Here is a 14,488-nt window from a genome sequence, read left to right as displayed (position 1 = left end):
TCTTTACATTCTCTTCCCAAGGGGAGACCATTCTTCCAGTTTGCCTCCACTAAAAGGCCCAGAAGAGTTTTTTGTATTTGTCTTTTGGTGAGTGGGTCATATGTGTGAGTGCCAAAAGCAGTGCCAATGTCTCAGAAAACCAGTTCCCAGAAACTGAGGCTGCACAGGTTGAGACAGTATTAAGGCAGAAGGTCACTGGTTTTTTGTTAAGACTTGTCATTTGCAATATTGTCATCCACAGGCAGAGTAGGTAGAGCAGAGGGAAGGGCCAACTGGAGGATTGTCTCTCTGGTTGTGTGTTTAGTGGCAGACCTTTGTGGGGAACATGTTGAATGCTTTTGTGGGCCAGCAGCAAAGAGATTTAGAGAAGCTCAGGATCAGGCAGCACAAGGGAATGAGTAGTGACACTACAGATGTAGCAGTACCAGATGCAACGCTAGGAAGACTCAAGGCCAGAAGCCATACCTGTGAAATTTTCATACATCTCCAACACATGAGCTCTGCTAATCTTCACCAGCATAAACCAGAAAAAGCAGCTTGGCATCAGACACAGACGTGTGAGACAGAGCCATGTGTTGCCTGCAGGTGGGCAACCAAAGTGTTGCATGGTGGAGACAGGACCATCTGTCAGATGGACACCTGAGGCAGATTCCCAGGAGAGGAGGTTGTCATCTGTCATGGCTAACAGGCAGCCTCCTGGACACAGTGCTCATTGGGAATACCTATCATTACTGGACCTCAAAAGTCTGGAAACACTGGAAAGAAGAGCTTCCTGGCTCTTTTCCTGCAGATATTTCACAGTACTGTCCAGGGGAACAAATGCGCTTTATCCAAAAAGAGAGGAGCAACTCACAGAATGGTCAATGTGTATGTGTTTTACAGTTTTAATGGTCAAGTTTTATGGCAGTATCTTATAGTAAGATATCTCTCTATATTTCTCAAACTAAATGAGTTTATTCCAGCAATATAATAACCACATCTGAATGCTTCTTGCTCAAACTCAGAGAGAGATAAAAAGTAATAAGGACTTTCCAAGAACCTGAAAACCCCTTTGTTTGAATACATTTGGGACAAAACTTTTAAAATGGGCTACAGTCTGGCTTTGTTGACAACAAATCAACAGCAAACACCAATGTATGGACACCCCAGGAATCATTTACTAAATACATCTTTATTAATAATAATTGCACAATTGAACATAAGTTTCTGCATTGACAGAACATGATGGGGTTACATTAACTCATGGAGGTCTGATGCCATGCACAATCCAAGCACAAGAACACCTCTATGTATTTTTAACAGTTTCTAACTTCCATCTCTAGAGAGACAGTTTCAAGGCTAGCTAAAATTTTAACACATATGTAGATTGTCAAAAATTGGATCTCCAAATCCCTTGCTAACCCTGAAAATATTTGCAAGTTCTGAATGGGATTTTCTAAAGCACGCCATGTTGGAAAACACTGCCCCAGCAAAAACTGTTCAGGAGTTTCACCTGGGTGTTTTCTGTGACATCTCACTTATTAATACTTTTAATACTTTTAAGAGCTGTTTCTAATCATGCAAAAGGATCCCACAATAAATTAATCAAAGGAGTGAAATTCCAAATTGCCTAGGAAACATGGACAAGCCAACATCTAAAAATGTATCTTCCTGGTGACCAGCCCACCCCATAGCTCTCAAGAGAAGCCCCACTCCTGCAACAACCAAAATTTTCATCTGCCAAAAGAGATGTCTGCAGCTTCCCTCCAGCTGAAGATTTCAGGAATATCACTGTCGCCTTATGGGATAGCACAGCCACCTTCGCTTAGGTGATCTTCCACTTGTGAACAAGCAGGTGAAGGAATAATAGTTTCTAAATGTGGAGCATGGGGAAAACTCCTCACTTTGTCAGCCTTCTGGTACACTACAGAGCAGCAAGCAAAATTGCAAATAATCCTGAAAAGTGGGCAATACCTTGTAGCTTCCTGATGGCTGAGGTGAGAGAAAAGTGTGCATGCCATAAAGGCTGGTAGCAGGTGGGCAGTGGTAGGTTCTGCCCCATCAAGCTAATCCTACAGCAAGGTGAGGCTAGACAGTCAAGGTTTTGAACATCCCATCAAAGAAGAATTTATACTTTTTCTGATGCACATGCTAAGCAATTGCCAGTTCTGACACATACATAACGCATTCTGTAGACACACTGCTTTTTAATTGGAAACACAGACAAACTGAGTAGAGATTTGTGTTCCTACTGTAACTCCTTTTACAATGTAGCATTTGAACTGGCAGATCTGCCTTTTAAATACAATGATTCTGCAACACCTTCTATTTCCAATTTTAACTAATAATCTTGGCTTTTATAGTAATACAACCAAGCTAACAATAAAATAATAACCCAGTTGTGCAATCCCAGTTCACTTTAGGCCTTGGCTGTCCACCAAGCTCTTCTCTGATTTCAGCAAAATCTGTAACTGGTAGAGTTATTATTAAGATTGAAAGCACTACTAATAAATGCCCACTGTTACCATCACTTTCCCTCATTCTTGCTGCTGCTTCCCCTCTTGTACAGCAGAGACCAAGCTCCAACGCACGACCATCCCTTGGCACCGTACTTATTGTATGTTACTGAGGGAGTGTTTTCTACAAAGTGTTGTTCAACCACATCCGTAATGCAGGGGTAAAGATGAGAACTGAACCCGTCACTGACACCACCAGAAATAACCACAGGAAGATTCGATCCAGGACTTGAGCTACAAACTTCCAGTCTTGTACAACCTGGGAAGGACAGAGGGAGGATAAACATAAATGGGAACAGTGCCTTGTACCGTGTTGATACTGCTACATATATTTCAGCTCCCCAAATCTGGTTTTAAAATTAGACATTTGTAGTATGTGGTAGCCTAATAGAGATCACATTTTCAGCATTCATAGCTGCAAATCACTCAAACCCCCAAAGCAATTCCATGGTTCTACACACATGGTGATGAGACTTCCTCAGCCTGCACAAAAGCTTTTAGTTAAGTGCATATAGGAAAATTTACAGACTTAACCTTGAGGATGGCTTTCCAGTGAACTGGACTTCTTACAGGGAGATCTGCATCTCCTTGTAAATGCCAGGACGAAGCTCTGGCACAGCACTTGGACACAGGCATTGATTCCAGTACAAGCAGTTCGATTTACTTGTGTTTGCTTAAGTGATTTGTTGACTCAGATTGGGTACACTCAGGAAGGGAATTTTGAATGGTAGTGCTGGCACAACTATGCATACAGAAAAGTGCTATTTATTAAGGTGATTCAAGGAACCTTTTTATTAAAATTATTTCAGCTTCAAACAGGTATTAGTCATGGACAGTATGTGTTCACATACTACATGTTTGATTTACTGTTCTTCTTTCTGCTGTAGTCCTCTCAGCACAGTTTAAAAAGCCCTAGCTCTTGCTAGGAGGATGCTAACAGACGTTTTTTCAAATGCTGTCAGCTGCATTGCTCTACTGTCCTACCCTTGCATGAGATTCATTGTTTGCAAACACAGTAATTTGCTATTTTAAAAGCCAGGGGGCTCATTGAGAGGTGAAGGATAGTAGTTGGGAACTAATCTAAACAGGTGTGAGTGAAAATCTAGAAGACCTTCACTCAAAAATGAGCAACTATGCAGTGCACAGTATGTGTTAGGAGGCCAGGACTGACACCTGGCAAATGCCATAGAGCTTGCCTGTAAGCATAAAAGTTACATTTTTGAGCGTATGAGTTTGGAGGCTTCCAGATTTGTGTTATCCCAAACTTACACAGGACAAAGTCATTCAAATAAACCCAAACCAGGAATTCCTCCAGGAGAGGCTCCTAGAGTCTCTTGCATCTGCAAAGAGCAGGGACTCACAGAACAATACGCTTCTCCTTGAAGCTATGGGTTGTCTCAAGAAACATTTATCAAGGTCTGAGGAAGAATATGTCTCAGAGGAGAGCAGGAGGAAGAGGCAAAGTGAAAAGCCTGAAGAAAAGGAAAGCACTTGGAAGCCATTGCTGCCAAGGAAAGTGTGATTCCCTCTTTGCCCTTCCTCCACCTACCTGTCTGATGAAATGCTCCTTTTTAACGTGCCTGGAAATGTACCGAATGGAGTCTGCTGCCTTTTCTAGAAAGGCGATAACAATTTTTTCTCCGTCTTTTGCTTGCTTGTATTTCTGCTTCCCCAGAAACTTTGATTTCGAGGTGGTTCCCTTTTCTTCAGTCTCTGAGAACGAGTAGCGATCTACATGGGCCCTCATGCAGAGCAGACGAGGCAGCTTCTGGAGAAAGAGCCTTTTGACCCAGGGTGCCATGGGATGGTAAGTTGCTGAGGATCGGTGGTGGACATTGATAACAAACACAGTCACGATGATAGAGAGGGTCACAAAAATCATGATGAAGAGCAGATACTCACCGATCAGAGGGATGACTTTGGAAGAAGAAGGGATTATTTCCTCAATCACTAAAAGGAAAACAGTGAGGGAGACTAGAACTGACGTTGACAATGAAAGCTTTTCACCTTCATCTGAAGGCAGGTAAAACACCAGGACAGTTAGAAAAGACAATCCCAGGCAAGGGATTATTAAGAAAAGAGTGTAAAACAATGGAAGGCGTCTCAATACAAAGGAGTAAGTGACAAATGGGTAAGAGTACAGCCCATCCTTCCTGTTGCCTTTCATACCTTTGGCGTTTAAGATCTCCCACTCCCCATTATCAAAGAAGTCTTTCCTGTCTACATTTTCGTCCACTAAAATCAAGTCCACCATATTGCCATCATATGTCCACGACCCAAACTTCATGGAGCAGTTCTGCCTGTCGAAGGGGAAGAAGGTCACATCCATTGTGCAGGAACTCTTATAACTGGCCGGTGGTGTCCAGGTCACCACTCCATTGTACTTCACTATGGCTTTGGTCATCAGGGATCCCTCAAAACGTCCATCAGCACTGGGAGTTGGACAGGAAGAAACAGTACCAAGTTCAGGACTATGTTTGCCCCAGTCATACCCCATTTGAGCTCTGTTTTCTATCCCTCACCTGGAGCACAAGGTGCACAACATTCACACAGCCTAAAGAAGCAGCTTTCTGACAGCACACACAAGCCTCACAGTAGCTGACATGCCTTGCCCAAGCTCTGGCCCAAGCCCAGAGCAAGGAGCCACGCTACTTACTTTTCAAACAAAACGATGTCAGGAAGCCACAGAGACTCAGAGGGGACCCGGATAGCAGTGATCCCACCATATTCATCTGGATTCCAGGAGAGCTTGTGGTCAATCCATTCCTATAACAAAACAGCAGAGTCCTCTGCCCACTCATAAGCAGTGACCTCTTTCCTCACCCCTGCATGTGCCTCAACAGCTGCACACACAGCACAGCAGGCAGAACCTGCTATGAGGCTGCTCAGCTGCAGAGAGGGTGCGAGACAGGCATGGCTGGGAGGTGTTGATCCCCACAGGCACTGCTCCTCCAGACACAGGTGAGACCCAAGAACCCATCCCTAGGCTAGCAACCTCAAAGCCAGCACTCCTGGAGAGCACTTGACTCTCACTTCACTCACCACCCTGCACAGCCCACCTGAGAGTAGTCTAGAATGAAGGAGCCACTTCCTTTTAGTGCAGCAGCTTTCCTTCCCTCTGAGAACCAGCCCAAGCTGGTTTTGGCTGGCACAGACCCCATGGAAGATCCCATGGACCCTAGGTGATATGGGTACTAGCACTCAAATGACAAAGAGGTGGCCTTAATTCACTTTTCAGTGGAGACCTGGCTTTTTTCAGTAAATGTAATACAACACCTAATATCTGTACACCATCCTTGCAAAAAAAAAAAAAATTGGTCTTTAACCAGAAAGATCTGCAGACTGTTGCAGGAAAAATAATATGATGTTATTGTAAAATATTTGGTTACAAAAGCAGGGAGAATCCTCTCCATTTTCATCATGTTGAACTCTAGAATAACTGTGTCTCTTTTTTTGGATTTTCAGATAGGGAGGTCATAACAAAGTGGCTCCAACAACCTGGAGATTTCCACAGAAAGGCAATGGAAAATCAGCTCTCTGATCCTTGTTCATTATTGATGAGGATATTCATTTGCCCACAGAAATAGCAGCAATGTCATACAAAAGCTGTAGGCTGTGGTCAATACCAAGAAGTGGAAGATGAACCAGTTTCCATTAAGCTGCAGCACTAAGAGGTCTCCAGGGATGCAGAGGTCTCAGCCTTCACTGGGTAATTTCCTTCATGACTTAAGGATGAACCAAAAAAGCAATATTGTCTATTAATTCTCCATATGGTTCCCTTCTTATTTCTTTGACTCCACATGCTTTTCACAGCTATACTAGAGAGATTTGTTATTGTTCAGGTGTGGAAAGAGAGGAGGGGCCATTGTTGCTCATAGCCTCAGAATCAGGGACAGAGTACACCACTTTTAGCATGATCTTTTCTCTGAAGATGGTTTTCTAACAGATGTCTCCAGAAGCCTAGGCTGTTAAGTGGTCACAGTCTCACCTATGTCCTGGACACTTCCTGCATAGGTACAACGAGGCTTAGGCTGGAAACATACATCATGCAAGGGGATGGACAGGGCCAAGCAGCAACCAACACAGTCATCTTGTAGCCTCCTAACACAAGAGCAGCAAATACCCTGTGAGCCAGGGTAGAATCATCCCTCTGGAGTTGAACTGGAGCAGCCTCTTGGCCTGGGCGATTTGCTCCATCTGCAATACTCCTCACTTTCTCCCTGCCCTGCATTGATTTCTCTCCCAGCTAAAGTGCTCTTTCGTGTCTGCAAGGCAAATGGTTGTTTCTTCTTACTAGAGCAGAAAATAGGTTGAGTGCAGACTTGGAAGATGAGCAATTTAAAAGAGGAATCTCCCTGTGGGCTATGCTGACATAAACCATAGCATCAGATGTATAAGGCTCTTTCCTCTCTTCTCCATTTTTTCCAAGCTGCTCCAGACATTGCAATCGCTCTCTCCTTCCTCCAGTTCTACCAAATTTCTATTTCTGTGCTGTCATTGAAGAGTTTAACCCACTGCTAGTGGAACAAAAAACATGAAATTCAGATTCTCGACCCTTGCTAGCAGGGGGTCATAGCTTGCCTGAATCCAGACACTTTCTCAGCAACCACTAAAGGCTCCTCTGAACCTTGTGTGTCAGCCTGCTTGTGTATCAAGTCCCACCATCTTGAGCACCAGGATGTTTGAGGTTAACAAAAAAAGGAAAAGAAAATGCTTGTGTTTTAGGTTTGCTTATCCAAGAAAATTAAGACTCCTGCTGAGAAATTATGAAGGTGATCAGGAGCAATCAGCATGGATTCACTAAAAGTAAATCATGCTTGACCAACCTCATTGCTTTCTATGATTAAGCAACTCCCTGGATGGTCAAGAGAGAGCACTGGATATTGTCTACCTTGATTACAACAAGGCTTTCAACACTGTCTCTCTCAGAACATCCTTGTAGGCAAACTCAGGATGTTTGGACTAGATGAGTGAACAGTGAGGTGGGTTGAGAGCTGGCAGAATGGCAGATCCCAAAGAGCTTGTAATCAGTGCCACAGGGTCAGGTTGGAAGCCTGTCACTGGTAGTGTCCCCCAAGGTTCCATACGGGGCCCAGTGTTGTTTAACTTTGGATGAAGGCACAGATGCCTTCTCAGCATGACACAAAGTTCAGAGGAGTGGTCAATACCCCAGAGGGATGTGCAGCCCTTCAGAAGGACCTTGACAAGCTGGAGGGATGGGAAGAGAAGAAACATCTGAAACTCAGCTGAGGCAAGTTCAAGGTCCTGCACCTGGGGAGGAACAACCCCAGGCACCAGCACAGGCTGGGGGTGACCTGTTGGGAAGCAGCTCTGTGGAGAAGCACCTGGGGGTCCTGGTGGGCAACAAGCTGTCCATGAGCCAGCAGTGTGTCCTGGGGGCCAAGAAGGCCAATGGGACCCTGGGGTGCATTAGGGAGAGCATTGCCAGGAGGTCAAGGGAGGTAATCCTGTCCCTCTGCTCAGTACATCTGGAGTTCTACTCAGAAGATCTGGTGAGGTAGATCTGGAGCTCTGTGTCCAATTCTGGGCTCCTCAGGACAGAGAAAACATGGACAAAGCAAGTCCAGCCAGGGGTAACAAAGATGATGAGGGGACTGGATCATCCCTCTTACAAGGAAAAACTGAGGGAGTTGGGCCTACATGAACACACAACTTCCACAGCAGGATACCTGGGTCAGGAACAGGTATTTAGTGCTCAGCCTGAGCTCCTGAGGGCACTTATACATGTGAAAACCACAGCCAGTGCCTCATTTTCCACTCCCCGTGCATTACCTTGGGTCTTGATGCTCTCAGCTCATTAAATGGAGAAGTGGTATTAGAAATGGTAACAACCCCAGAGAGCCCAACTCTGGGAAATCACAGTCCTGAGTTTCCCTGAGCTGCCCTAGCTAAAATCTGAGGATTCCAAACGCTTCTAGAGAAATCAGTGTGTCTACAGTGCACAAGGCTTGGATCTGCAGGTGAAGGTGGGTCCTACAGCCTGCAGGAGAGTGGGTTGGAAAGGGGAGAGGACAGATGAGGGCGATGAGTTCTGCTGTCTGCCTAAGTGGGTATTCAAAGGGAGCAAAGATGTGGCCTTGTGCACAAAAGGGGCTCTACAACTGCAGGTGTAGAAAAGGTGGGGAAATCGTAATACTGCAGATAATTCAGGGCAGGTTCCCAGCAGTTGTATTTGGACCAAAGAGAAATTTCTCCAGCAAAAGGGGAAAATCCTGTCTTCCCCACAGTGAGGGAAAGGCTGAGCTTCTCCCTCTTCAAGGGAAAGATCATCTTTACATGCAATATCCATATTGGTTTTAGATGTCTTGCTCCAGCCAGAATCTCACACTCACTGCAGCAGTACAGTACCCAGACTGAGACAAAAATTGAGTCACATTTCTCATCCACCAGCCCAGTGACCCCCAAGAACTTTTCCTCATGGCATGATTTCAAGTACAGTTTGTTTTTTATGTCCTCTGCCCAGGATCAGCTGACATCTTTACAGATACTCACAAGGCTGAGAGACTTAAAATAATTGTCACAAGGTCAATAAACTGGTGCAATGTAATCTAAACCAAAAACAGTGTTCTTCAGGAGTGAAGAAGAAAGGAGACCAAACAGTTCAACTTGCACTTTCCATCATTTGTATAAATCACCATCTGTTCCAGAAGCAATTATGATAGAGAGATCTGATTAATTTGCTACAGCTTTTAATGGGAAAAGGTCTGTGGGGTGTGTGTGTGTGTGTGTGTGTGTGTAACATACTGGCCTCTTCTTTCTCTTTACATATGCTGAGGAATGAAGAAATCTATCCGAGGCACCACTCTTGGCTCAGTAGAGTGTCAGTACTCAGGGAGACAGTACTTGTGTGACCTCTAAGTATGAGACAGGATAGTCCCTCAGGGGACATACAACATCCCAGGGATAGCCACTGCAATACCAGCTTCCCTGAAATAAATACTGGCTTGAGCACACAGCTGGGGTGCAGGTCAGGAGAAGAGGGTACCCTATGTCCTAAAGGCCTACTTGCCTGCCTTTCTGTCTCCATACATAGGCTGAAGGGAGAAGAGTGAAGAAAAACTTCAGGTTAGGTATCTTGGTGCTGGCCACTTAGCATCATGAAATGGGATGGATGGCACAGTGGGCAGCAAACTGAGATGGCTACTCAGCTCAGCAGTTTCCATGAGGAAAAGGGAGGTCTGATGTAGTCTAATTTACCTGTTTCAGCCACACGTTGGTTGTCATCAGCTGATTCTTCTCATCCTAGAGTGAGACAGGGAGAGAGGATTGTAATACCAAAGCAGCCATTAGAAACAGACCCTGTGCCTGCTGAGTCCAACCCTGTGTCAAGATGAGGAGATCCCTATGGTCCTGTTTCCCCATGGGCATGGGCTCGGGCTCTTCACTCACCACTAAGGGAAAGTGACTGACTTGCTAGGTGCTGTCCCTGCTACCACTGGGAGCCTCTGAAAACTGAGGTCCGGCATTTCACAGGAGCTCAAAGGAATCATATGCCAAAGACCCAGGATGCAGCCAGGGCTCAGAAAGAAAGTGGTATCAGGTTACACATGCTTGTGGGCTCATAGGATGGCTCATCTCCCCACACTGCTCAGCCTGAAGGGAGTTTGGGAAGATACAAGCTGAAACATTGCCCTAAATATGTAAATAAAGCACAAAATTAGAGTGTGTCTTCCACAGCACAAAGGGACGTTACCAGGGGCTGGGGGATGTAAGGAGCACATTGTTGTGTGGGTACCTCTGGGCATTGTGCAAATTCCACCATGCACTGCAGCAGAAAGAGAAGGGAAAATTTCCACAAGGGAATAAACACCAGATTAGCTATGTTGCCTCTAGAGTTTTATCTTAGTGACCAGCTGGGTTAAGACTTGAACTATCTTTGGCATCAATGCTAGCTTGCTTGGAATGAATAACATACAGCCAGGTCTTACTCTTCCTCAGTCCTCTCCTGTAGATGTCTTGTCATTAAATTGCAACATAGATGTCAAGGACTGTCTGGCATGGGTTGTTTGATCAAAACCTTATGGCAATTAGGCCATATTCCCTAAGAACAATAGGGGAAAAAGGACCTTCAGATTTCCTTCAAAACAAATGAGTCCTACAGTCCATGCTGTGGGTGGAGGGGAACAGGGCGGGGAGAAGGTTGTATCACGAGCAGCATTTCATGCTCAGTGTTTTGCTGCCCAACCATCACTGTGCATTTCTTGTGTCAGAAGGCAAAAGCTAATTACATTACCAGTCCTCCCAGGTGGAGGCATAACTATCTATAAAAGTGGTGTTTTACTAACACAACACTTACCACATCCACAAGCTGTGATATCTTTAACCCAAAAAGGACTTTGATGGTGTCGTTGGAGTTTTCCACAGGGCGGACCCACTTCTGATAGCCTTCAAATAAGTGCTTGAGGAGCGCATCCTCATTTTCAGCAACTGAACTGAAGGCATTCACATCTGGAAGAGAGCAACACAGAGTGGAGGCATTGCCAGAAAGCAGACATAGAGAATGCCATGACCTGAAAAAGTGAGACAGAGCAATGATGCAAGGAAAATTCACCTCTGGGCAGCAAATTGTCTTGTACAGCAAATTCTGCAGGAATTCAGATGCACAGACTCTCAGCAGAACCAGGGCAAGTGAATGGAAAGGCAAGATAGCCCAAGCCCAACTCACATTAAAAAAAAATTATCAGAGCAGTGATGACTTTGTACCAGGTTTATGTTTTCTATGGACTTTTTGCCAAAGCAAAAAGAGCCCATCAGGCAGCAGTAAGAGCTGGATGATGCAGTCAGAGCTAGATCTGACAGGCAAGCACAGAGATATCATGGCCTGTACCTGCATGACTTGTGACTCCCACAATCACTGACACCATTCTCCCCTTTCCACTTACTACCATGAAGGGGGAAGGGCAGACCATCCATCCTTTCCCAAACTTCAGCCCACTCCCTGCGGTGTTGAGGTTCTGACATGATCTCCATCTCTTCCCTTGTGCACAAACACAGCAAACAAGAGTGAGAAGGATCTTATCTCTCTTCAAAGCTACCATGAAGGAAAAAAGACTGGCCCCACACAACAGGGGTCACAGCCAACATTGCTGTGTTAGCAGTCAAAAGGGACCTCACGGGACACTGTGAGCTTGTGCCTTGACAGCCCCAGGATGAGCAGAACATCTGTGCCTGGATTGCCAAGCATTAGGTTGGGAGGGTCTGCAGGCCCATGGATCTGCAGCGCCAGGATCTGACAGTGGGAGAGCCCTGGAGGGCACAGTCAATATGCTCACATACCATGAGCATCAACGATCAGAGTTAAGGCAGCCCCCAGCAGGGATCCTGTACCACATGGAGAGAAAGGGCATTCAAACACAGCAGCCCTTCCAGAGAGAAAACTGGAGGCAGAGGATCATGCTCTGCCTCTACATGGAGGAAAGGATGTGACCACAGACCACTATCTCTGCCCATGTCCCCTTCCCCAGCAGCTGCTGCCCATCTCCTGAGCATGACAGGCTGTGCAGCCTCCTCCACCTTGGTCAGGGTCTGTCTGAAGCTGCAGACAGGGCTACACCTCACAGCAAGCAACACAGCTGAAGAACTGCCCAAAGCAAAAACCTGATCTCACAACAGAGTTTTCCACGGGACAAAATCGTTCTTTAATGCTCTCTGGATTCTCTCAGGATAGCACAAGGTCCAAGCAACACTGTCATCCCCACTTCCAGACACAGCAAGATACCGTTCCTCTTTGAAGGAGCTATAAACTCTGAAACCTAGTGCTTGCACTCACAAAATAACAACTTTACTGTCAGATGTTCTAGCACAAGCTGTGTTTGTCCTCTGTATCTGCAATACTAGTGAGGTGGGGTTGCCAAGCCCTGGGCAGGCAGAGGCTGGCTGATCAGAGGGACCTTTCACACTCATTTCTACCTGTTCCATCCCAGAGCCAGGCATAGCTCATGAAGCTGTCAGCACAGTTTATAGCAGTCCTCTATAGGGCCACACTCTGTCTTGTCATTTTGTCACAAGCCCTTGAGGTCTGCTATTTCCAGAAATGCCCCTTCTGCTTGTTCCAGGGTTTATTCTCATGCCAGAGCTGACCCTAGCTCCTCCACAGCAAATAATGGACAGAGTCTGCGGTCTGTCCTAGGAAACTAGATTGGTTGCCCAAACAAGGCAGATGGGTATTGCATCTGCAACCAAAGGAAGAGAAAGAACACATTTCTCCCCCCTCACTACCCACAGCCTCAGAGGTCCAGCCTCTTGACTCTAAGAATCTTTGCAGAGCCTCTATCTCCTAGACATTTCGCTTTCCCTTTAGGAGATTCATAGGGGTGTATGGTTGTTAAAAACAAGAAATTTAACAAAAAAGCCCGTGAATAGAAAAATCCATAACCCCAAAATATGCGCAATCAAAACAAGCTCTTACTGCCAGAATACATCACTTTGTTTTCATCTGAGTATGACACCCTGCACACATATATGCAGCCACACACCCTTTGTGTCTGTGGGTGTGTATGACTCCCCTGCAAAAGAAAGAGTGTCATTTCACAGCCCACATCTCACATAAAGTTCAGGTACCTAATGCTCCAAGGGGGTATAGAAGACAGGTGGTAAAGCTGGGTTTGGGGCTAGATATGTTGAATCTCATCTGCTGAGGAAGCCATGAAAAAGTGAAAAATACTTGAGGAGTCTCAAAAGGAAGAAAGTCAGAATGAAGAAGATTGCTGGCTTTTTAAGAAAGCCTCAGTACTTGCACAAAGACAGTTTAAAAGCAGAAGTTATTAATGAGAAATAAGAAATATCATGTGGGAAAATAGCCTAACAGTTCCTTTGACCAAGCCCCACTTTATGGTTAAGCTAGATAAACCCATGGAGAAAATATTGAACAAAGTAGCATTGCCTTTGAAAAAAAGAAGAGAAGCAGCCACAGGACAGATACATTCCTGAATCTACCATATGATGGACTGAGAGGCAAAAACTGGGGAGCTGCCTGGCAGGTTAACATGCATTCAAGCATTCATGCACTGTCTACCATCTCCCCCCTCCCCCAGTTTCCTGTCTCTCTCCGTGATCTGTCCAAGTAGCAGTTCCCCATGGGTGGAGGACAGGAGCTCTGGGGCAGAAAGTCTGCTAAACAAACATGCAAAACACCCCAATAAGTACAGACAAGACACTTAGCCTTTTATCAGTTTGCCTGAAGCATTTCAGGTTTTCTCTTGGTGACAGAAATTCTCCCTTAATTCCCTTTCGCAGCCAGAAGTCAAGCTTAGGTTTTTTTGTTAATTTCTAGCCAGCAATTGCCCCACCACCAGTTATTAAAACCTAGTTGTCAAACTGACCATGGTTGCAACACAAAGGCAGCAACTGATTCTGCTACTCACACGGTGTTTAAGGGAAGCCAGCATTCATTGTATCCCAGAAAGCAGCAGCTAACCGGCCAACAGAAAAAAAACCTGAACAACTGCAGCTCAGCTTGGAAGGAGAAGAAGAAATCACACCTACCTGAGTGGCTCAGACACAGCACAATGAGCACTAGGCAAAGCATGGGCACCACCGTGGCTTTTCCTTTAAATCTGATCTTCTGTTTCCATTAGCAAACCGGTCTCATCTTTGCAGGGGACTTAAACAATCTAGTTAAAAATCGAAGCAGGCAGTAGAGTCGGCAAGGCAAGGCAGCACCTTCCTAGCCTTATCTTGCCCTCATTATGACGCTTGGCAAATCACACTTCATTGATTTTCAGTCAGCTGTCACATCCCATAAGCCTTAAAAAGGGCTCTGGGTCCTAAACTCTGACTGATCTCCTTGTGGCAGTATTTACATGGATACAAGCACTGCGGTCTAGGAGTATGCGAGAGGAAAGTCTTTTAAGGAGGAAAAATATCTTTTATGCTACTGCTGATTACAGCTGGGGAAAAGAAAAAAAACAGGCCACAGTTCAGAGTCAAAGATAAATCAGATGCCTTAAAGATTATCTATTTGTTCCAGCTGT

The 14,488-nt window shown here is 45.3% G+C and overlaps 1 protein-coding gene across 1 annotated transcript; it reads right to left on the bottom strand.

Moving 5' to 3' along the window:
* Window positions 1-1,152: 1,152 nt before the first annotated feature.
* CHRNB3 (cholinergic receptor nicotinic beta 3 subunit) lies at window positions 1,153-14,128 on the bottom strand. Its single transcript, XM_036404007.1, has 6 exons — window positions 14,001-14,128; window positions 10,813-10,964; window positions 9,714-9,758; window positions 5,152-5,261; window positions 4,045-4,927; window positions 1,153-2,754 (listed from the first exon to the last, which is right to left on the bottom strand). The coding sequence occupies exons 1-6, from the start codon at window positions 14,041-14,043 to the stop codon at window positions 2,620-2,622; spliced, it is 1,368 nt and encodes a 455-aa protein (XP_036259900.1). The 5' UTR covers window positions 14,044-14,128; the 3' UTR covers window positions 1,153-2,619.
* Between the last annotated feature and the right edge of the window lie 360 nt (window positions 14,129-14,488).

The sequence above is a fragment of the Molothrus ater genome, chromosome Z, assembly GCF_012460135.2.
Source record: "Molothrus ater isolate BHLD 08-10-18 breed brown headed cowbird chromosome Z, BPBGC_Mater_1.1, whole genome shotgun sequence".
Classification (NCBI taxonomy): domain Eukaryota; kingdom Metazoa; phylum Chordata; class Aves; order Passeriformes; family Icteridae; genus Molothrus; species Molothrus ater.
The sequence above is the reverse complement of the archived record's forward strand: the minus strand, read 5'-3'. Positions and strand labels throughout refer to the sequence as shown.

Bases quoted from the DNA above. Each gene is read 5' to 3' on its own strand.
- CHRNB3 (XM_036404007.1), bottom strand. From the start codon at position 14,043: ATGCTTTGCCTAGTGCTCATTGTGCTGTGTCTGAGCCACTCAG. The intron at 10,965-14,000 runs GTAGGTGTGATT...GCTCTCTTCCAG, and splicing joins GCTGTGTCTGAGCCACTCAG to ATGTGAATGCCTTCAGTTCA. The intron at 4,928-5,151 runs GTAAGTAGCGTG...TCCAACTCCCAG, and splicing joins GACATCGTTTTGTTTGAAAA to TGCTGATGGACGTTTTGAGG.